Source organism: Delphinus delphis, chromosome 17 (assembly GCF_949987515.2).
Source record: "Delphinus delphis chromosome 17, mDelDel1.2, whole genome shotgun sequence".
NCBI classification, from domain to species: domain Eukaryota; kingdom Metazoa; phylum Chordata; class Mammalia; order Artiodactyla; family Delphinidae; genus Delphinus; species Delphinus delphis.
The window spans coordinates 35,371,347-35,394,056 of record NC_082699.1 but is presented as its reverse complement, the minus strand read 5'-3'; the positions used below and the strand labels follow the sequence as shown (position 1 = coordinate 35,394,056).

The 22,710-nt window shown below is 34.1% G+C and overlaps 1 protein-coding gene across 1 annotated transcript in view; it reads left to right on the top strand.

The window, feature by feature from the left end:
• The window catches only part of C17H8orf88 (chromosome 17 C8orf88 homolog), a 40,251-nt gene that overhangs the window by 9,684 nt on the left and 7,857 nt on the right, over window positions 1-22,710 (top strand). Inside the window, exon 4 of the mRNA XM_069541565.1 lies at window positions 7,163-7,235. Within this exon, the coding sequence (XP_069397666.1) occupies window positions 7,163-7,235 (73 nt within the window). The remainder of the gene's footprint in view (window positions 1-7,162; window positions 7,236-22,710) is intronic.

Sequence of the window (22,710 nt, the reverse complement as noted above, 5' to 3'; positions counted from 1 at the left end):
GCTTTATATACTTTTTAAAAGTTATGATCTATTTCAAGCATATATTAAAGAGAATAAACACTTATTAATACCCATTGCTCACCGTTTTCAAATCTAAATATTTTATTTTATTTGTTTTAGAAAATGTTAAAGCAAAAAACCTTACAGGTAAAATTTTAAAAACCTATATATCCCTGCACCGTCCCATTTCCTTCCCATACTTCCCCAAGATAACTGTCCTCAATTTATTATTGTTTTCGTGAATGTATTAGTACTTTTGCTATAACAAATAGAATTGTTTTAACTGTTCTACAATTTTATATAAATAATATTTTACCTACACATATTCTGCTATGTTTTTTCACATTTAGGTTTATATTTAAAATTTTCTCATTTAATTTTTTGACTAAATAAAATAGTCACAAATTTAAAAATTCAAAATATACAAAATGACATTTAGTGAAGTTTCTCTCCAATCTCTATCCCCCGGTCACCTATTTCCTCTGATCAGAAGTAACCATTGTACCCCTTTCTTATCTAGAAACTTTCAGAAATACATTATGCATAGACAAGCATAAATATATTTACAAATGGAATACTAGGCAACTGTTAAAATGAGTAAAGCAGTTCAATATGTGCTGATACAGAATAATCTCTTTATATATATATATTAAGCTACCACATTTCTTGTTCCATTTTCTGTCATGGGCATGACACTTGTTTCTGTTTTATAATAGAAATAGAAATATTTTATAATAAATGCTACAATAAACACCCATCTATATGTTATGTTTAATACATGTTTGAGAGGTTCTCAGTAGTATAAACCTGGAGTAGAATTGCTATATACTGTCAAATTTCTCTCCAAAGTGATTTGTACAAGCAATGCATGAAGTACTCTGATTTTTCTGCATCCTTACCCTGTTATTGTCAGACTTTCACTCTTTTTTTTTTTTTTGCGGTACGCGGGCCTCTTACTGTTGTGGCCTCTCCCGTTGCGGAGCACAGGCTCCGGACGTGCAGGCTCAGCGGCCATGGCTCACGGGCCCAGCCGCTCCGCGGCATGTGGGATCTTCCCGGACCGGGGCACGAACCCGTGTCCCCTGCATCGGCAGGCGGACTCTCAACCACTGCGCCACCAGGGAAGCCCGTGACTTTCACTCTTTTTTCATGTTTAATGGGTGAGAAATGTATCTTGTCGGTTTTAATTTTTAATTCTTTATTACTTTGAGTGCAGCATCTTTTCTTATGTTTAATTTGGCCATTTGGTTTTTCTCTTTTGTGAATTATCAGTTCATATCATTTGCCCATTTCTCTTTGTCTATGAGAGAATTGTTTTTTGTGTGTGTGTGTGTTTTTTTCAAACTTTAAAATTTTAATGTAGTCATATTTTAAATTTTTTATGATTTCATTCTTTGTGTCATTGTTTATGAAGTTTTCTCATCCCTAAGATCAAAGGATATTTTTCCTACATATTCTTCAAAAAGATTTAAAGTTTTGCTTTAATATTTAAGTGTATAGTCTACCTGAAGTTAATTTTTGTATGATATAGATAGAAATCTATTTTTTTCATATAGAAGACCAGTTGTAAAGCACAATTCATTGAATGATCTATTCTTTCCATTCAGATTTATGCCATCTTTACTGTATAAGTTTTCAGATAAATAGGGCCTGTTTCTGGACTCTTAATTCTTTTCCATTGATCTATTTGTGTATCTCTGTGTCAGTACCATGATATCTTAATTACACTTGCTTTATATTAATTTTTTAAGCCATTGTAATGTTTTGTTTTATCTGTTCCAGTAGTTAGCATTTCCCTAATTAATACAATAATAATATTCATACCTCTCTTTGGAACCCTTGACCTTCTTTTAGAAACTTTATAAGTAAAAAGGAGTATATTAATATTGTAAATTTTATAGAGAAAAATCAGTTAATTAGATATACTTCTAAGTTTAAAATTTTGTCTGCTGCTTCAGTTATAATGCAAAAGTGACCAGACTCTATGTCAGAGATATATCACATAATTTATAATGAAGGACACTTTTTACTAACTCTCTGTATTTTTTTAAACCAACTTTATTAAGGTATAATTTACATACAGAAAAATGAACCCATTTGTTCAAAGAGTTTTGATAAATATATACCTCATGTAACTAACCCCACAATGAAGCTATAGAGCTGTAGTTTCATCTTCCCCCAAAATACTCTTTTATTCCTTTATAGTCATTCACCATCCCCACTTCCACTAATCCTAGTGCTCCCTCCTCCAGGCATCTGCTGATCTGCTTTCTTTAACTATACATTAGTTTTGGCTGCTCTAAAATTTCATATAAATGAAATCACACAGTCTATATTCTTTGGTGTTAAATTTTTTTTTGCGGTACGCGGGCCTCTCATTGTTGTGGCCTCTCCCGTTGCGGAGCACAGGCTCTGGACGCGCAGGCTCAGCGGCCATGGCTCACAGGCTTAGCCGCTCTGCGGCATGTGGGATCTTCCCAGACCGGGGCACAAACCCATGTCCCCTGCATTGGCAGACACTCTCAACCACTGCACCACCAGGGAAGCCCTGGTGTTAGATTTTTTTTGCTCAGCATAATGTTTTTGAGATTCTTCCATGTCCTTGTAGACAGCAGTAGTTGGTTTGTTTTTAATTTGGAATAGTATTCTGCTGTGTGAATATAGGACAATTTATTTATTCCTCAGTTGATGGACATTGGATTGTATCTAGTTTTGGGATATTATGAATAATGCTGCTGTGGATAATTGTGTTCACGTCTTTGTGCGGACATGCACACAATACCCAGGAGTGGAATTGACGGATCATATGTTAAGTTGGTTTAGAAACTGCCAAAATGTTTTCCAAAGTGGTTGTACCTTCTTACATTCCCACTAGTAGTGTGTGAGGTACCAGTTGCTTCACATCCTTGTCAACACTTGGTATAGTCAGTCTTCATTTTTAGCCATTTTAGTGTGTGAGTAGTTGTATCTCATCGTATTTTGTATTTGCATTTTCCTAATAATTAATGAGATTGAGCATTTTATCATGAGTTTATTTATCATCTGTAGTTTTCTTTTTTCTTTTTGGTGTCTGTTCAGATCCTTTGCATGTTTCTAATATTTGAGTTGTCTTTTTATTCTTTTATTTTAAAAAATTATTTTAAAAGATAATATACAAAAGCAAATCACTATATCCTATATGTGTGAATTTATTTCTAAACTCTATTATGTTCTACTGATTTATATGTCTGTTTTTTTCTATTGAGATATAATTGACATATAATGTGTAAGTTTAAGGTATAGAATGTGATGATTTAATACATGTGTATGTTGTAAAATGTTTACCACAATGGGTTCAGTTAACATATCCTTCATTTCACATAATCACTATTTTGTTGTTGTTGTTTTGTTGTAGTGAGAACATTAAGATATACCCTCTTAGCAGCTTTCAATATACAATATAGTATTGTCAACTATAGTTATCATGCTATATACTAGATTCCCTATATGTCTATCTCTTGGTCACCATCACACTTTACAGACTGCTGTAGCTTTCTGATAAGTCTTGAAATCAAGTAATGAAAGTTCATTAACTTTATTCTTTTTCAAATTTGTTATTCTGGGTCCTCTGCATTTCCATATAAGTTTTAAATGAGGCTGTCAATTTCTACAAAAGAGCCTATTGGAATTTTGATTGAGTTTAAAAATTAATTTGAAAAGAATTAACATCTTAATTTTGAGTTTTTGATCCATAAACATGACATTTCTCTCTGTGCTTTGTTTTTTTCAGCATAGGGGTCTTGAGCATCTTTTGTCAAATTTATAAGCATTTTGTATTTTTTGATACTATTGTTAAGTGGTATTTTTTGTAAATTTCAAATTCCACATCTTGGATACTAGGATATAGAAATACTATTGATTTTTGTATATTGACCTTGCTAAACTCACTTAGATCTCATAGCCTTTTTGTAGTGTATTCCCTCCCATTCTTGCTCTATTGTCATAATTTTACTTTAGCTTGTGCTATAAATACACAGCACATTGCTACTATTTTTGCTTTTGTATATTATATTTTAAAATAATTTTTTAAAATAAAAGAATTTTATTTTACCTTCATTTATTCCATTTCCAGCACTCTTAATTTCTTTGTGTAAATCCATGTTTATTACTAGTATTATCTTTCTTCTGCCTGAACAACTTCTTTTAATCTGTTTTTTTAAATTATTACCTCATAAATAAGCACTTGAAAACTTTGGCTTAACAACAACTTATTATCTTTCATGGGTCTGTGGGCTGACTGGTCTTAGGTGACCATTTCTCAAAGATGTGGTTGCAATCAGATAACATCTAGGTCTGGAGTGCTTTAAAGTCTTGACTGGACTGGATGGCCAGATGGCTCACTCACATGGCAGGTAGTTAATGCTGGCTGTTGGTTTAGAGTTTAGCTGCCCCTGTAGACTGGAAGGGGCACCTACAAATGACCTCACCAAATGGCTTGGGCTCTTTACAGCACCACATCTGGATTTCAAGACTAAGGCCTGGAAACCAGCAGGGGCCTGTCATATTAGATTGGTCTGAGCAATCATAGAGCTTGCTCAGATTCAAGGGGAGGAGATAAAAGAATGTCAAGAGTTTGTGGCCATCTTTGATCTGTTTAAGAATAATATGAATTTCCCTTCATCTGTATTACCAATTCATGGCCTTCACCCATTCTTTTTATTTATTTATTTATTTATATTTTTTAATTAAAAAAAAGTTTTATTGGGGTATAGTTGTTTTACAACGTTGTGTTAGTTTCTGCTTTATAGCGAGTGAAGTGGAGTTCCCTGTGCTATACATCAGGTTCTCATTAGTTATCTATTTTATATGTATTAGTATATATATATATGTCAATCCCAATCTCCCAATTCATCCCACTTCCTCCTTCCCCCTTGGTGTCCATACATTTGTTCTCTACAACTGTGTCTCTGTTTCTGCCTTAGAAACAGGTTCATCTGTACCATTTTTCTAGATTTTCTCTTTCTGACTTACTTCACTCTGTATGGCAGTCTCTAGGTCTGTCCATGTCTCTACAAATGACCCAATTTCGTTCCTTTTTTATGGCTGAGTAATATTCCATTGCATATATGTGCCAGTCTCAGAGACCTCTGGGACAATATTAAATGCACCATTCTTTTTTATAGGCTTTTTTCCCCATTGTTTCCTAGGAGCTCCTTTATACTACAGAAATTAGTTCTTTATGAGTTACAGTATTTTTCCGGTTTACATTTTGCCTTTTGAGAGTGTTTATAAATCTTACTCTTTAAATTTTCATCCTAGGAATGGATGTTGATATGAATTTGTCTCTTCCTGTTCTCCTTCCTTATCTCAGTGGTGTACATTTGTTTAAGATAAGTGACAGGGTCTGGGAACATTTTTGCTATAAAAATGAAAAGGCTAAATAGAATATCTAGGTGTGCAGATTGGGTATTTTACCACAAATTGCAAAGAACCTTGACTTGAAAAAAAAATGGTGTTTATTTTGCTTTACTCAAGCCTAGTCAACATTTTTCGTTTCCTAAACTAGCCATATTATCCCATGTTTTGCAGCTCAAAGGCTGCTTTTCTTCCATAAACATTCATTTTTCACCGGTCAGCCAGCCTAACTCCTATTAATCCTGTAAGTGTTGTTTAAGCATCACTTCCTATGTAAAGTGTTTCCTGAAATTTCTAAGTCAAATTTGATACCCCTTCCTTCCATTGCACCTTCTGCGTATCGTTATTATAGAACTTCTCAAGTTTTATTGTCATTTAGTGTTTTATTTTTCTACCTTTTAGTTTGTGATCCCTCCAGAAACATATACTGGAATGTCATGTTCATCTTTTTTTTTTTTTTTTTTTGCGGTACGTGGGCCTCTTACTGTTGTGGCCTCTCCTGTTGCGGAGCACAGGCTCCAGATGCGCAGGCTCAGTGGCCATGGCTCACAGGCCTAGCCACTCTGTGGCACGTGGGATCTTCCCAGACCGGGCACGAGCCCGTGTCCCCTGCATCAGCAGGCGGACTCTCAACCACTGCGCCACCAGGGAAGCCCTATGTTCATCTTTGTATTCCCAATACAAAGCACAGTGCCAGTCATGTAGTAGGCACTCTGTGTTTGTTAAATGAGTGGGTTTAATAGGGCCACTGCTATCCATTTGGTGCCTTTACAAGAATTAGAAGAAGAACAAAAAATTTTATAAAAATACAGATTTTGTTAGAATAAGATACCTTGCTGCCACCTGCTAGGATATCTGCCACATCTGTGCTGTGAATGGTACCCCTTTAGATCCACATTCTTCATGACTATATGCAGTAGCCCTGAGTTTCAAAAGCTAGCTTGACTACCTCTTATCTATGTACTTTTGGATTTGTTACTAAACACTTTTTGTCTTGATTTCTCTTGCCTGTAACATGGTGATCATAACACTTTCTTTATTTCCTTGTAAGATTATGACAGTTAAATGAGATAAGACATAGCTAATCACCTTATAAAATTTTAGTAGGTGTACTTTCTTACATGCTATGAAAGATTTGAAATAATCTACATTTTCAGTTGTTAATATGTGCAGGCATGACAAAGTAAATTTACTTTTTTTCAGCTTTATTGAGATATGATTGACAAATACAAATTTAATCTATTTAGCTTGAACAACATGATTTTTTTTTAAAGTTATGCAACCTGATGATGTAATATACATACATATTGTGATATGATTACCACAATCAAATTAATTAACACACACAATTTATATGGAAACACAAAAGACCCCAAATAGCCAAAGCAATCTTGAGAAAGAAAAATGGAGGTGGAGGAATCAGGTGTCCTGACTTCTGACTATACTACAAAGCTACAGGAATCAAAACAGTATGCTACTGGCACAAAAACAGAAATATAGATCAATGGAACAGGATAGAAAGTCCAGAGATAAATCCACGCATCTATGGTCACCTAATCTATGACAAAGGAGGCAAGCCTATACAATGGAGAAAAGACAGTCTCTTCAATAAGTGTTGCTGGGAAAACTGGACAGCAACATGTAAAAGAGTGAAATTGGAACACTCCCTAACACCATACACAAAAATAAACTAAAAATGGATTAAAAACACAGTGTTAGATAAAATTTTAAAATCTTAGATAAAAAGTGTATTTTCTTCTTTCAATAGTGTAAGACGAGTGGAATGCAAGCCTTTTCTCAAGGTCTTAATGAACAACAACATCAGTCTCCAGTTAAAAAAGGTAAATTTTTATCATAATTCTCAACTTTCATAAGAGAGTTTTAGCACTCATGTAAAGTTAATATTTGCTTAGCTGCAAACCTTAGGTACATAAGAAATTTTATTATATTCTTTTGGTTGATTTCTGTCTATATTTGGTTATAGGTTTGACTGCTCTAAAGGGGAGACCACAATAACAGTGACTGAAACAAGATAGAAGTTTATTTCTGTATCTTCTGTATCATGTAAAATTTTGAGCTGGTGTACTCATTCTGGTTTGTGAAGTTGCTACCAGCCCCTGTATTATACTGTCCTATGGCTTTACCATCCTCAATACATGGCTTCTATCTTATTGCACAAGATGAATGCCTCTGCTCCAGCCACATGTCCCCTCTCTAGCCATCAGGAAGGAAGGAGGAAGAAAGTTCTAAAAAGTATCACCCAGAAGTTGCATATATAACTTCTATTTAATTTCTCATTGGCCAGAACTTAGTCATGCTGTACAAAGCAGACTGGAAAATATAATCTTTAGTTTTCCAGCCAGCTAATTCTATTGCTGAAGCAGAAAGGAAGAATTGCTCTTGCGAAGAACAAGTAGTCTTTCCCACACCAGCTACTTTTTAATAAAGTAAAGATTATTTATTAATTTAGTTTCCAAATTTTTGTCAACCAATCTGTGTATGTAATTTAAAAGTTACAAGTTATAAAAAATACTCTATTAGCATTTTCTTCTAGTATTTAACTCCATATTCTAAAGAAAATATTTAAATTGTTTCCATATTTCTCATTTTTTATATTATATTTTGAAAGCGTCTTTTGGAAAATGAGAATTTATGTCTTTCACATCAGTCCCCTCACTTCTTCAACCCTTCTATCTACCCCCTCCCCATCACATAGTTATTTAAATTTCATTTAGAGCATCATCACTCTTTATATTATATGACTATATAAATACAGTTGCTTGGCTGAGAGGTGCATACCTCCGTTTCATACAATCCGTATTTTTTCCTGGAGTTAACGTTTGTCTTGTTTTTCTATGCAACTGTTGTTAACTTTGTGCATCAGTTGCTCCAACAACTCTGCCACACTTATATATATTTTCCTTATGGTCATATATATCAGTTGGCAGTTTTTCCCCTGAAGGAGACTTTCCTTTTAGAATCTTCCATTATCCTGTTCCAGTATGGATTAATTACTCTTCAGTACTGCTGTGAAGCTGTTTTCCTGGAATGGACTTCTACTGTTATCTGGGGATATTCCCCTTGCAATTCTCAGGTTTCTTTTTTCTTCTTTTTGATTGAAGTAAAACTCATCATTTAAACCATTATAAATGTACAATATCATGCAACCATCACCACTATCTAATTCCAGAACATTTTTATTACCCCCAAAGCAACCTCATACCCATTAAGCAGTACTCCCTCATACAGTCCTCTCCCCAGCCACCAGCAAACACTAATCTGCTTTTTGTCTTTGTGGATTTACTTATTCTGGACATCTCATTTAATATAATTATAAAATATATTACCTTTTGTTTGTGGCTTCTTTTATTTGCCATAAGGTATTCAAAGTTCATCCCTGTGTAGCATGTACCAGTACTTCATTCCTTTTTATGGATGAATAATATTCCATTGTATGGGTAAGCCACATTTTATTTATTTCTCAGTTAATGGACATTCAGTTGTTTTTACTCTTTGGCTGTTATGAATAATATTGCTGTGAATATTTGTGTACAGATTTCTGTTTGAACACCTGGTTTCATTTCTCTTGGATATATGCCTGTGAATAGATTTGACAGGTCGTATGGTAGTTCTGTGTTTAACATTTTGAGGAACTTCCGAACTGTTTTCCACAGTGGCTATACCCCTTTACATTCCCAATAGCAATGTGTGAGGGTTCCAATTCCTTGACATCCTTGTTAGGATCTTTTTTTTTATCATAACCAATCTAGTGGGTGTGAAGTGGTATCTCATTGTGATTTTGATATTTATTTCTCTAATGACTAATGATTTTGAGTGTCTTTTCATGTGTTATTGGCCATTTGTATTTCTCCTTGGAGAAAGGTCTATTCATGTCCTTTGACCATATTTTAATTAGGTTGTTTTCTTTTTGTTGTTGAGTTTTAAGAGTTCTAGATACTAGACCCTCATCTGTTCTCTCCCTCTCTCTCCCACTTCTCTTCTGCCTTCCTCCCCTTCTCTCTCTCCCTATGTATGTGTGTGTGTGTCAATGTGTGTGTGTAATAAATATATACATATATTTATTAGGTATTAGATATGTGTATATAAGACCCTTATCAGATATGTAATAATAGACACTAGACTCTTATCAGATATATAACTGTCAAGGACTTTTTCCTTTGTCTTTTCATTCTCTTGATAGTATACTTATATGTACACATTTTTTTAAATTTGTTGAAGTCCAATTTATCGTTTTTTCTTCTGTTGCCCTTGCCTTTGATGTCATTTCTGAGAAATTGCCAAATCTCAGGTCATAAAGGTTTATCCCTATGAGTTTTACAGTTTTAACTCTTACATTTAGCTCTTACATTTAGGTCCATTTTGAATTAATTTTTGTATATGGTGTGAGTTATAAGCCAACATTCACTTTTTAAAATTGAGGTATAGTTGATGTACAATATTATGTAAGTTTCAGGTATGCAGAATACTGAATCAATTTTAAAGGTTATATTTCATTTATAGTTATTATAAAATGTTGGCTATGTTCCCTGTGTTATACTATATATCCTTGTAACTTACTTATTTTATACATGGTAGTTTGTACCTCTTAATTCCCTGCCCCCATATTGCCCCTCCCCCTTCCCTCTCCCTACTGGTAACCACTGGTTTGTTCTCTATATCTGTGAGTCTGTTTCTTTGTGTTATATTTAATAGTTACTTTCATTTTTCAGATTCCACATATAAGTGATATCATACAGTATTTGTCTTTCTCTGACTTACTTCACTTAGCATAATACCCTCCAAGTCCATCCATGTTGTTACAAATGGCAAACTTCCATTCTTTTTTGTGGCTGAGTGATATTCCATAGTATATGTATACCACATTTTCTAATTCCATTCATTTGTTGATGGACACTGGGTTGCTTCCATATCTTGGCAATTGTAAGTAATGCTGCTGTGAACATTGGGATGCATGTATGTTTTCATTTTTTTCAGATAAATACCCAGGAATAGAATTGCTGAGTCATATGGTAGTTCTATTTTTAGTTTTTTGAAAAATCTCCATTCTGTTTTCCACAGTGGCTGCACTAATTTATATTCCCAACAAAAGTGAACCAGGGTTCCCTTTTCTTCACATCTTCACCAACATTTGTTATTTGTGTTCTTTTTCATGATAGACATTCTGACAAGTGTGAGGTGCTATCTTGTTATGATTTTAATTTGCATTTCTCTGATGATTAACGATGTTGAACATCTTTTCATGTACCAGTTGGCCATCTCTATGTCTTCTTTGGATAAATGTCTATTCAGGTGTTCTTCCCATTTTTTAATTGGGTTGTTTGTTTTCTTGATGTTGAGTTGTATGAGCTGTTTATGTATTTTAGATATTAACCCCTTATTGGTCATATCATTTGCAAATATTTTCTCCCATCAGTAGGTTATCATTTTGTTTTGTCAGTGGTTTCCTTTGCTGTGCAGAAGCTTTTAAGTTTAATAGGGCCTATTTGTTTATTTTTGCTTTTATTTCCTTTGCTTTAGGAGACAGATTCAAAAACATATTGCTACAATTTATGTCAAAGAGTGTTTCACCCATGTTTTCTTCTAGGAATCTTATGGTTTCCAGTGTTATATTTAGGTCTTTAAACCATCTTGAGTTAATTTTTGTATATGGTGTTAGAAAGTGTTCTAGTTTCATTCTTTTACATGTAGCTATCCAGTTTTCCCAGCACCACTTATTGAAGATACTTTCTTTTCTCCATTGTATATTGTTGCCTACTTTGTGGTAGATTAAATGACCATAAATTCATGGGTTCATTTCTTGGTCCCTCTGTTCTATTTCATTGATCTATGTGTATGTTTTGTATCCTACTGTTATTTTTTTTAAATTGAAGTACAGTTGATTTACCATGTTGTGTTAGTTTCTGATGTACAGCAAAGTGATTCAGTTATACATACACACACACATATATATGTATTCTTTTTCATATTCTTTCCATTATGGTTTATTACAGGATATTGAATATAGTTCCCTGTACTATACAGTAAGACCTTTTTGTTTATCCATACTGTTTTGATTACTGTACCTTTGTATATAGTCTGAAGTCAGGGAGCATGATACCTCCAGTTCTGTTCCTCTTTCTCAAGATTGTTTTGGCTATTTGGGGTCTTTTGTGTTTCCATACAAATCTTAAAATTATTTGTTCTAGTTCTGTGAAAAATGCCATTGATATTTTCATAGGGATTGCATTGAATCTGTAGATTGCCTTGGGCAGAATGCTCATTTGAATAATATTAATTCTTCCAGTCCATGAACAAGGTATATCTTTCCAAATATTAGTGTCATCTTCAGTTACTTTCATCAAAATATTAGCAAACTGAATCCAACAATACATCAAAAGAATCATACACCATGATCAAGTGGGATTTATTCCAGGATGCAAGGATTTTTCAATATCTGCAAATCAATCACTGTGACACACCACATTAACAAATTGCAGAATAAAAATTATATGATCATCTCATTAGACACAGAAAAAGCTTTTGACAAAATTCAACATCCATTTATTATAAAAACTCTGTAGAAAGTGGGCATAGAGGGATCATACCTCAACATAATAAAGGCTGTATATGACAAGCCCACAGCTAACATCATACTCAATTTTGAAAAGCTGAAATCATTTCCTTTAAGATAGGAAAAAGACAAGGATGCCTACTCTCACCAGTTTTATTCAACATAGTATTGGAAGTCATAGCCACAGCAGTCAGACAAGAAAAAGAAATAGAAGGAATCCAAATTGGAAAATAAGAAGTAAAACTGTCACTGTTTGAAGATGACCTGATACTATTCATAGAAAATCCTAAAGATGCCACCAGAAAACTTCTAGAGCTCATCAATGAATTTGATAAAGTTGCAGGATACAAAATTAATATACAGAAGTCTGTTGCATTTCTATACACTAACAACAAATGCTCAGAAAGAGAAATTGAGGAAACAGTCCCATTTACAATTGTGTCAACAAGAATAAATACCTAGGAATAAACCTGCCTAAGGAGATAAAAGACCTGTACTTGGGGGCTTCCCTGGTGGTGCAGTGGTTGAGAGTCCACCTGCTGATGCAGGGGACACGAGTTCGTGCCCTGGTCTGGGAAGATCCCACATGCCATGGAGTGGCTAGGCCCGTGAGCCATGGCTGCTGAGCCTGAGCGCCCAGAGACTGTGCTCCGCAATGGGAGAGGCCACAACAGTGAGAGGCCCGCGTACCGCAAAAAAAAAAAAAAAAACACCTGTACTTGAAAACTGTAAGACACCAACTTTATATTTTTGCATTAGGTATGCAGTTTTCTCATCACCATTTCTTAAAAAGACAGTTTTTTTCTTCATTGAATAATCTTGGCACCTTTGTAGAAAACCTTTGACCATAGGTTTATGTGTTTATTTCTGGACTCTCAGTTCTGTTCCCTTGATCTGTAAGTCTACCCTTATTTCAGTACCACACTGTTTTGTTTACTATAGCTTTATATTAAGTTTTGAAATTGGGAAGTATGAGTCTTCCAACTTTGTTCTTTTGCCAGGTTGTTTGGTTATTTGAGATCCCTTGCAATTCTATGTGAGTTTTAGAATCTGTGCTTCCATTTCTGCAAAAAAAAAAAAGAAAAAGACAAGACTGTTGGAATTTTGATATGGATGGCATTGCATTTGTAGGTCACTTTGGGGGATTATTGCCATCTTAACAATATTGAATCTTCCAATCTGTGAACATGGGATATATTTCCATTTATTTAGGTATTCTTTAATTTCTTCCAGCAGTTTCTTACAGTTTTCAGTGTACAAGCCTTATACCTCTTTGGTTAAATGTATTCCTACATATTATTTTTGATGCTAAAAAACTGGTTTTCTTAATTTCCTTTTTGTGTTATTTACTAATTGTGTATAAAATACCGCTGATTTTGTGTGGGGACATTTCTATGAGCTTAAAGAAATAAAGGATCATAAGAGAAAATTATGAATAATTAATTGTATGCCAATTAGGTAATTTAGATGCAATAGAAAAATTACTAGAAACACAGAAATTACCAAAACTTACTCAAGAAGAAATAGAATATCTGAGTAAACCTATAAAACATCAGGAGATTGAATTTGTAATACAAAATCTCCCAACAGAGAAGAGTCTAAGATTTGTTGGCCTTACTGGTGAATTCTACCAAACATTTAAAGAAGAATTAATACTAGTCCTTCCCAAGTTCTTCCAAAAAATTGAAGAGGAAGGGACACTTCTCAACTCTTCTATGAGACCAATATTACTCTGATATAAAAGCCAGACAAAGATATCACATGAAAAGAAAACTACAGACCAATATCTCTTAAAATACGGGTGCAAAAATTCTCAGTAAAATACTTGAAAACCATATTTAGCAGCACAATAAAAGATTATGCACTATGGCTAAGTGGGATTAATCCCAAGAATACAAAGGTGGTTCAACAGTTTAAAATTAATCAGTATAATACACCACATTAACAGAAGGCAGGGGCAAAGAAGATACATCACTATCTCATTTGATGCAGAAAAAGCATTTGGCAAAACCCAATACCCTTTCTTGGTAAAATCTCAGAAGCAAGGAATAGAAGGGAACTTCCTCAACATGACAAAAGGTAAAAACCCACAGCTAACATTGGAAATATGGAAATATGGAAAACCCACAGCTAACATTGTACTCACTGGTGAAAGACTGAAAGCTTTCCCCTCTAAGATAAAGAACAAGTCAAGGATGCCCACTCTCACCACTTTTACTTAACATTATGGAAGCTGTCACTTGAGCAATTGGTCAAGAAAAAGAAAAAAGACATTCAAATAGGAAAGGACAAAGTATTCTCCAGTCACACATGACATGGTCTTATGTGTAGAAATCCTAAAGAATCCACATAAAAAATTTAGACCTAATGAATTCAGCAAAGTTACAGGATACAAAGTCATTTATGATTTTAGTAATTTGAGTCTTTTTTTCTTAGTCTTCATCAATTTTAAACTTTTCAAATAACCAACTTTTTGTTTTGTTGATTTTCTCTGTTGCTATTTTATCTCTATTTCATTTATCTCCACTCTAATCTTTATTTCCTTCATCCTTGTAGCTTTTGATTTAGTTTGCTCTTATTTTTACTAGTTCTTTAATGTTTAATGTTAGATATTGATTTGAGCAATTTTTTTAGTATAGGCATTTATAGCTGTATGTTTTGCTCTGAGTGCTGCTTTTGCTGCATCCCATAGGTTTTGGTATGTTGTCTCCTTGTTTTCACGTCTCAACGTGTTTTCTCAGTCTTCTGTTATTTTTCTCTTTGACCCATTGGTTGTTTAAGAATATGTTTTTAATTTACACATATTTGTAAATTTTCCAGTTTTACTTCTGTTATTGATTTGTAGTTTCATTCCATTGTGGTCAGAGAGAATACTTTGCATATCAGTGTTTTAAAACTTTTTGAGACTTCTGTGGTCTAACGTATAGTTTGTCCTGGATGTTTTATGTGTACTTAAGAAGAATGTATATTCTGCTGTCATTGACTGAAGTGTTCTGTATAGTCTGTTAGGTCTATTTGGCTTATAGTGTTGTTCATGTCTTCTCTTTCCTTTTTGATCTTCTGTCTAGTTTTTCATTCATTATTGAAAGTGGGGTTTTGAAGGCTCCAATTGTTATTGTTAAACTGTGTGTTTCTTCTTTCAATTCTGTCAGTTTTTCCTTCTGTTGTTAGGTACATATATGTTTATAATTGTTTTCTTTTTAATGAATTCACCCCTTTATCGTTACATAATATCCTTTTTTTTCCCTTTTAACAATTTTTGTCTTAAAGTTCGTTTTCATCTAATGTTAGTATACCCTCTCCAGCTTTCTTTTGGTTATTGTCTGCATCAAATATCTTTTTCATTCTTTCACTTTCAGCTTATTTTGTGATTGGATCTAAAGTGAATATCTTTAGACAACATATAATTGGATCATATTTTTAATCCATTCTGCCAATCTCTGCTTTTTAATTGTTTGTGACATTTAATGTAATAACTAATAAGGAAGAACAGCTCTACCCATTTTGCTATTTGTCTTCTATAAGTCTTTTATCTTTTTTTATTCTTCAATTCCTCCATTAATGCCTTCTTTTATGTTTAATAGATTCTTCCTAGTGTATCATTTTTATTCCCTTTTTATTTCCCTTGTCATATATATTTTAGTTATTTTCCTAGTGGTTGCACTGGGGAATAACTGAATTTACAACAATCTAGTTGGAATTAATATCAATTTAGTTTCAAAATTATATAAAACTTTACTCTTATATAGCTATATCCCACCTTTATGTTGTTATTGTCTTTATACATTGCATAATCTATCAACCTAGATTTGCATTTTTATGTATTTGTTTTTTAAATCATACAGGACAAAAGAGGACTCACATCCAAAAATTCATTGATACTGACATTTATATTTACCTATGTAGTTATGTTTACTGGTGTTCTTTATTTCTTCGTGTGAATTCTAATTACTGTGTACTGTCCTTTTATTTCAGCCTGAGGATTTCCTTTAGCATTTCTTGTAAGGCAGGTTTACAAGCAATGAACTCTCTCGGTTTTTGTTTATCTACAAATGTCTCGATTTCTTTTCATTTGAAGGTAGTATTCCAGATATAGATTTCTTGGTTGACGTGTTTTTTGCTTTTAGTAACTTTGTCATCCCACTGCTTTCTGGCTTCCATGATTTCTGATGAGAAATCAGCCTTTTCTCCAATTGAGAATCCCTTGTAAGTGATAAATTGCTGCTTTTCTTCAAGATTTTCTCTTCGTCTTTTAACAGTTTGCTTATAATGCATCTGAGTGTGAATCTCTTTGAGTGTATTTTGCTTGTAATTTGTTGAGCTTCTTGGATGTGTCAGTGTGTGTATTTCATCAAATTTGGGAAATTTTCTGCTATTTTTTCTTCAAACATTCTTTCTGCCCTTTCTCTCTCCCCTATCCTTCTGGGTCTTCCATTATGCATTTGTTGGTATTCTTGTGTAGTCCCACAGGTACCTTAGGCACTGTTCATTTTTCTTCATTGTTTTTTCTTTCCAGTCATCAGATTGGATAATGTCATTGACTTATCTTTAAGTTTGCTGCTTCTTTCTTCTGCCTGGTCATATCTACTGTTGAACCTTTCTAGTGAATTCTTCACTTCAGTTATTGTAATTTTCTTCTCCAGAATTTCTATTTGATTCCTTTTTATAATTTCCATTTCTTTATTGATATTTTAATGATATTGATATTTTGGCAAGACACTTTTCTCATGGTTTCCTTTAGCTCTTTGGGCATATTTAAATTAGTTTATTTGAAGTCTTTCTCTAGTAAGTCCAATATCTCTGCTTCCTCAGGGAAGGTTTCTATTAATTTCTTTTTTCCTGTGTGTGGGCCATACTTTATTATTTCCATGCCCTGTATTTTTTGTTGTTGTTGAAACCGGGTATTTTGAGTATTATAATGTGCTAACTGTGGAAATCAGATTTTCCCCCCTTCCCAGGGTCTGTTGTTCTTGCTTGTTGTAATTGTTGTTTTTTTTGCTTAATGAGTTTTCTGAACTAATAGTATAAAGTCTTTGTCATGTGTGGCCATTCAAGTGTCTTTTTGATATCTTCATGGTCAGCTAATGATTTGGCACAGATTTCCTTTAATACCTAGAACCAAAAAAAGAAAAAAAGCCCTTTCCCAGTCTTTGCATATGACCTCTGTGTGTGTGTTGGGGTGTGCCTTCAGTACTCAGTCTGGAAGTTTACAGCTCTGCCTTTGCCTTCACTTATTGCTTGTGAGGAACCTGAAGGTCAGCCAGTGGTGAGAGCTTGGGAACTCCTCAAGCCTTTCTGTGAGCATGTGCCTAGCCTTTAGCATGCATGTAGCCTTCTAAATTCCTTGGAACATCTGAGAGTCTTTCAGTACCTTTATTCCCCAACACATCTCTTTCCCTAGCCTTTCCTCCTGAGCTTTTTGTTTTGCCTATTGTTTGCTCCAGTTGTTATCCCTTCCTAGGTGGAAGTGGCTAATACATTTCCATATAAAAGTTTTGACAAATAGATTCAGATAGTAGCCTCAGACCTGGGAGAGTTCTTAGGTGAAATATAGGCAAGTCCTTTGAGATGATTCTTCGGGGAGCCACCAGAGAGGTCAAAAAAAATGCCACCACTATTCTTTGAGACTGGTCTGTATTTCTCTCTCTAGTAGTGGGAACCTAAATCAGGAATGAGACCTGTTATTTTCAAGGCCACAGCCAAAGTGGGTTGGTGGAGATGTTCCCAGGCAAGTTAAAATGCCACAAAACTCTTTACCAAATTTAGCTGATTTTTTCTTCACTAAGCATTCCCCTGTTTTTTGCAAGGTTTTGATTAAATTCCAGAATTTAGGAAAAAGTTGATTCTGGAAGTTTTTGACACTTTATTTGTTGCTTTTGTGGAGGGAAGGACTTTTAGAGTTCCCTACTTGGCAATTTTCGCTGACATCACTCTCTTCTTAATTCCTTTGCTTTCTTCTTTCTTCATTTTGCTCAAGTGCATTCTCCAGGAGCTTCATTGTAAAGGACATTGGGTTGGTGAATTCTTTTAATCTGTGTATTTACTTACACACTTGATTGGTAGTTTGGTTGGATAGAAAATGCTGAGTTGAGGATGAACCTTAAAAACATTATGCTAAATGAAGAAGCCAGACACAAAAGATCTGATATCATATGATTCCACTGATATAAAATGTCTCGAAAAGGCAAATCTATAGAAACAGAGTAATGATTGCCTAGATTGGATTGGGAATGGAGAGTGACAACAAATGAGAGTGAGGTATCTGATGATAGTTGCTGTAAAAGTTCTATATTTCTCATTTGTGGCCACTCAGGTCTCTTTTGCGATATCTTCATGGTCAGCTAATGATTTGGCAGAGATTTCCTTCACTGCCTAGATCGAAAAAACAAAAATAGATTGGGGCAGTGGTTGCGCAACTCTGTAAATATACTAAAAATCATTCAATTGTACACTCAAAATGAGTGAATATTATACTATGTAAATTATACCTCAATAAAGCTATGGAGGAAGAGGAAGAGGATGAAAATAAGAATTAGTAGAGCTCTGCTTGGTAGTGCTGTCAAAACCTGCTGAGTGAAACACAGTGAGTGAATCTTCAACCTCAGGAGCCTGTGCTTTGGGAACTCACAAGAACAAGCTGGGTTTCCCTTTTGTTGATTAAATATAGAATTTGATTTTTTAAATTTCCAGGTTGAAAATTATTTTCATTCTAAAATTTTAAGGCATTTTGCTTTATTTTCTAGCAGTCTATGTTAATTGGCTCTTAATTCTATGAAGTCCAGTGCCATTCTGATCCCCAGTTCTCCAAGGCCCTTAGTAAATGGCTTTGTCTTTTATTTCTGTTTTTTTGTTTTGTTTTGTTTTGCCATTGTTGCTCTGGAAGTATTTTGGATTGTGTGTTTACCTTAGGTTTTCTGAAATTTCCTATTGTTTTGTCTCTTTTTGTAGTCTTTTTTTTTTAACTCAAAGTTTTCTCCTGAGCAATTGGTGAACTTCTTCGATCTCAAGACTTAGGTTCTTCTGATGTGGAAATTTGTGGCTATTTCTTTGATAATGTTTCTCATGTCCATTTTCTTTGTGTTCTCTTCCTAAAACTATTATATTAGTAATATATTAGTAACATTAGCCTACTTGACTCTGATTGTTTCTCTAATTTTCATATATTTTATTTCTTATTTTTCATCTTCTCATCTTTCAGGTTTACTTCCTAATAGCCTTCCTCAATTTCTTTATTTGGCAGCATAGTCCAGAGAACAACTTGGAATTGAGTATTAGCCATTAGTTCTTTTAAAAGCCACAAGTCATTTCCGTCACTGGAAAATTCTTTCACTTCTTCCACATTGTGCAGCAGCAATCTCTCCTTTCCTCCCAGCAGTTTCACTCCTAGTTTTCCACCAAAGGGAAATGAAAAAATAGGTCCACACAAGAACTTATAGTATATCCAATTCATCCAAGTTGTCAAATGTTGGCTTAAAGTTGTTCATAGTATTCTCTTATTTTCTATTTAATGTCTATAGGACTGTGGTGATAACCCCTTTCTTATCTTTGATATTGATCATTTGTGTTCTTTTTCTTTATCAGTTAGTCTAGCTTGAGATTTGTCAATTTTGTTTCTCTTTTCAAAGAACCAACTTTTGGCATTTTAATTTTATATATTTTTTCTATTTTGGTGATTTTTCCTTTTTATGAATTCCTTTCTTCTATTTTGGGTTTAGTTTGCTCTCCGTTTTATAGCATTTTTAGGTGGATTGTTAGGTCATATGTTGTAGATATTCTCTTATAAGAATGTATAAGAACAAGTGATGGTAGAAAGAGAAAGACATATACCATATGATATCACTTATACGTAGAATCTAAACTGTGGCACAAATGAACATATCTACAAAACAGAAACAGACTCACAGACATAGAGAACAGACTTGTGGTTGCCAAGGGGGAGGGACATGGGGGAGGGAAGGACTGGGAGTTTGGGATTAGCAGATATAAACTATTATATATAGGATGGATAAACAACAAGGTCCTACTGCATAGCACAGGAAACTATATTCAATATCCTGTGATAAACCATAATGGAAAAGAATATAAAAAAAGAATGTCTATATGTGTATAACTGAGTCACTTTGCTGTACAGCAGAGATTGGCACAACATTGTAAATCAACTGTACTTAAATTTTAAAAAAAAATTACAAACCTAAAAAAACGGAATGTTTAAGAACAAAGCTGAAGGAATAACCCTCCTGTGAGATTTCAGGCAATACTAAAAAGCTACAGTAATCAAAGCAGCATGGCATTGGCACAAAAACAGACATATAGATCAATGGAACAGAATAGAGAGGCCAAAAATAAATCCACACACCTAAGGTTAATTAATACATGACAGAGGAGACAAGAAATAAACCCACACACCTACAGTTAATTAATACATGACAAAGGAGACAAGAATATACAATGAAGAAAAGACAGTCTCTTCAACAAGTGGTGTTGGGAAAGCTGGGCAGTTACATGTAAGTCAGTGAAATTAGAATACTCCTTCACAGCATTTACAAAAATGGTTCAAAGACCTAAATATAAGACATGACACCATAAAAATCCTAGAAGAGAACATAAGCAAAACATTCTCGGACACAAATCATAGCAGTATTTTCTTAGATCAGTCTCTCAAGGCAAAAGAAATAAAAACAAAAGTAAACAAATGGAACCTAGTCAACCTTAAAAGCTTTTCACAGCAAAGGAAACCATAAACAAAGCAAAAAGACATCCTACGGACTGGGAGAAGATATTTGCAAATGATGCTACAGACAAGGGCTTAATTTCCAAAGTATACAAACAGCTCATACAACTCAATATCAAACAAACAAACAACTCAATCAAAAAATGGGCAGAAGACCTAAACAGACATTTCTCCAAAGAAGACATAACAGATGGCCAGCAGGCACATGAAAAGATGCTCAACATCGCTAATTATTAGAGAAATGAAGATCAAAACCACAATGAGATATCACCTCACACTGGTCAGAATGGCCATCATCAAAAAGTCTACAAATAATAAGCACTGTAAAGGGTGTGGAGAAAAGGGAACTCTCTTACACTGTTGGTGGGAATACAAATTGGTACAGGCACTGTGGAAAATAGTATTGAGGTTCCTTAAAAAACTAAAAATAAAGTTATCATATGACCCAGCAGTCCCACTCCTGGGTATGTATCTGGAAAAGATGAAAACTCTAATTCAAAAAGATACATGTGCACCCCAATGTTCATAGCACTATTTACAATAGCCAAGACATGCAAATAACCCAAGTGCCCATCAACAGTCAGTTGCCTTAAGAAGATATGGTATATATACACAATGGAATATTAGCCGTAAAAAAGCATGAAATATTTCCATTTGCAGCAACATGAATGGACCTCGATAATATCATAGTAAGTGAAGTAAGTCAGACAGAGAAAGACAAATATTATATGTATCACTTATATATGTAGTTTAAAAAATAATACAAATGAATCTATGTACAAAACATAAATAGACTCACAGACATGGAAAACAAACTGGTGGTTACCAAAGGGGAAAGGAAGGGGAGGAGGGATAAATTAGGAGTATGGGATTAACAGATACAAACTACTATACATAAAATAGATAAGCAACAAAGATTTATTCTACAGCACAGGGAACTATATTAAGTATCTTATAATAACCTATAATGAAAAATAATGGGAAAAAATATATATTTTGTATATTTATATACTTATGTTTTTATATTATACACAATATTATATATATATATAATCACCTGAAAGTAACACAATACTGTAAATCAACTATACTTCAATTAAAATAAAGAATTTATGTTTTCCTTGGAGCACTACTTTAGTTGCACTGCAGCAATTTTTACATTTTTTTTTTTTTTTTTTTTTTTTTGCTGTACGTGGGCCTCTCACTGTTGTGGCCTCACCCATTGCGGAGCACAGGCTCCGGATGCACAGTCTCAGCAGCCATGGCTCACGGGCCCAGCCGCTCCGCGGCATGTGGGATCTTCCCGGACCGGGGCACGAACCCATGTTTCCTGCATCGGCAGGTGGACTCTCAACCACTGCGCCACCAGGGAAGCCCTACATTATATTTTAATTGTCATTAAGTTTAAACTATTTTTAACTTCCTTATTATCTTTGACTTGTGAATTATTATAAAGTATGTTATTTAATTTCTAAGATATTTGAGATTTTTCTGGATATCTTATTAATAGATTTCTTAATTTACTTTGTTGTCAGAGAATATAGTCTATATGATTTCAAGCTTCTTAAATTTATTTTTTTATTTTTAGCATTTTTTTAAAGTTGACATATATATTAGTTACAGGTGTACAACATAATGATTTGACATTTGTATATATTGTGAAATGTTCACTTCAGTAAGTCTAGTTAACATCTGTCACCATACATAGTTACAAAATTTTCTTTCTCTTGTGATGAGAACTTTTAAGATTTACTCTCTTAGTGACTTTCAAATATGCAATACAGTAATATTAACTATAGTCACCATGCTGTATACATTACATCCCTGGGACTTATTTTATAACTGGAAATGTGTACCTTTTGACCCCCTTCACCTACTTCACCTACCCCTTAGCCCCACCTGTGGCAACCACCAATCTGTTTTCTGCATCTGTAAGTTTGTGGGGTGTTTTGTTTTGTTTTTAAGATTCCACATATAAGTGAGGTCATACGGTATTTGTCTTTCTCTGTCTGAT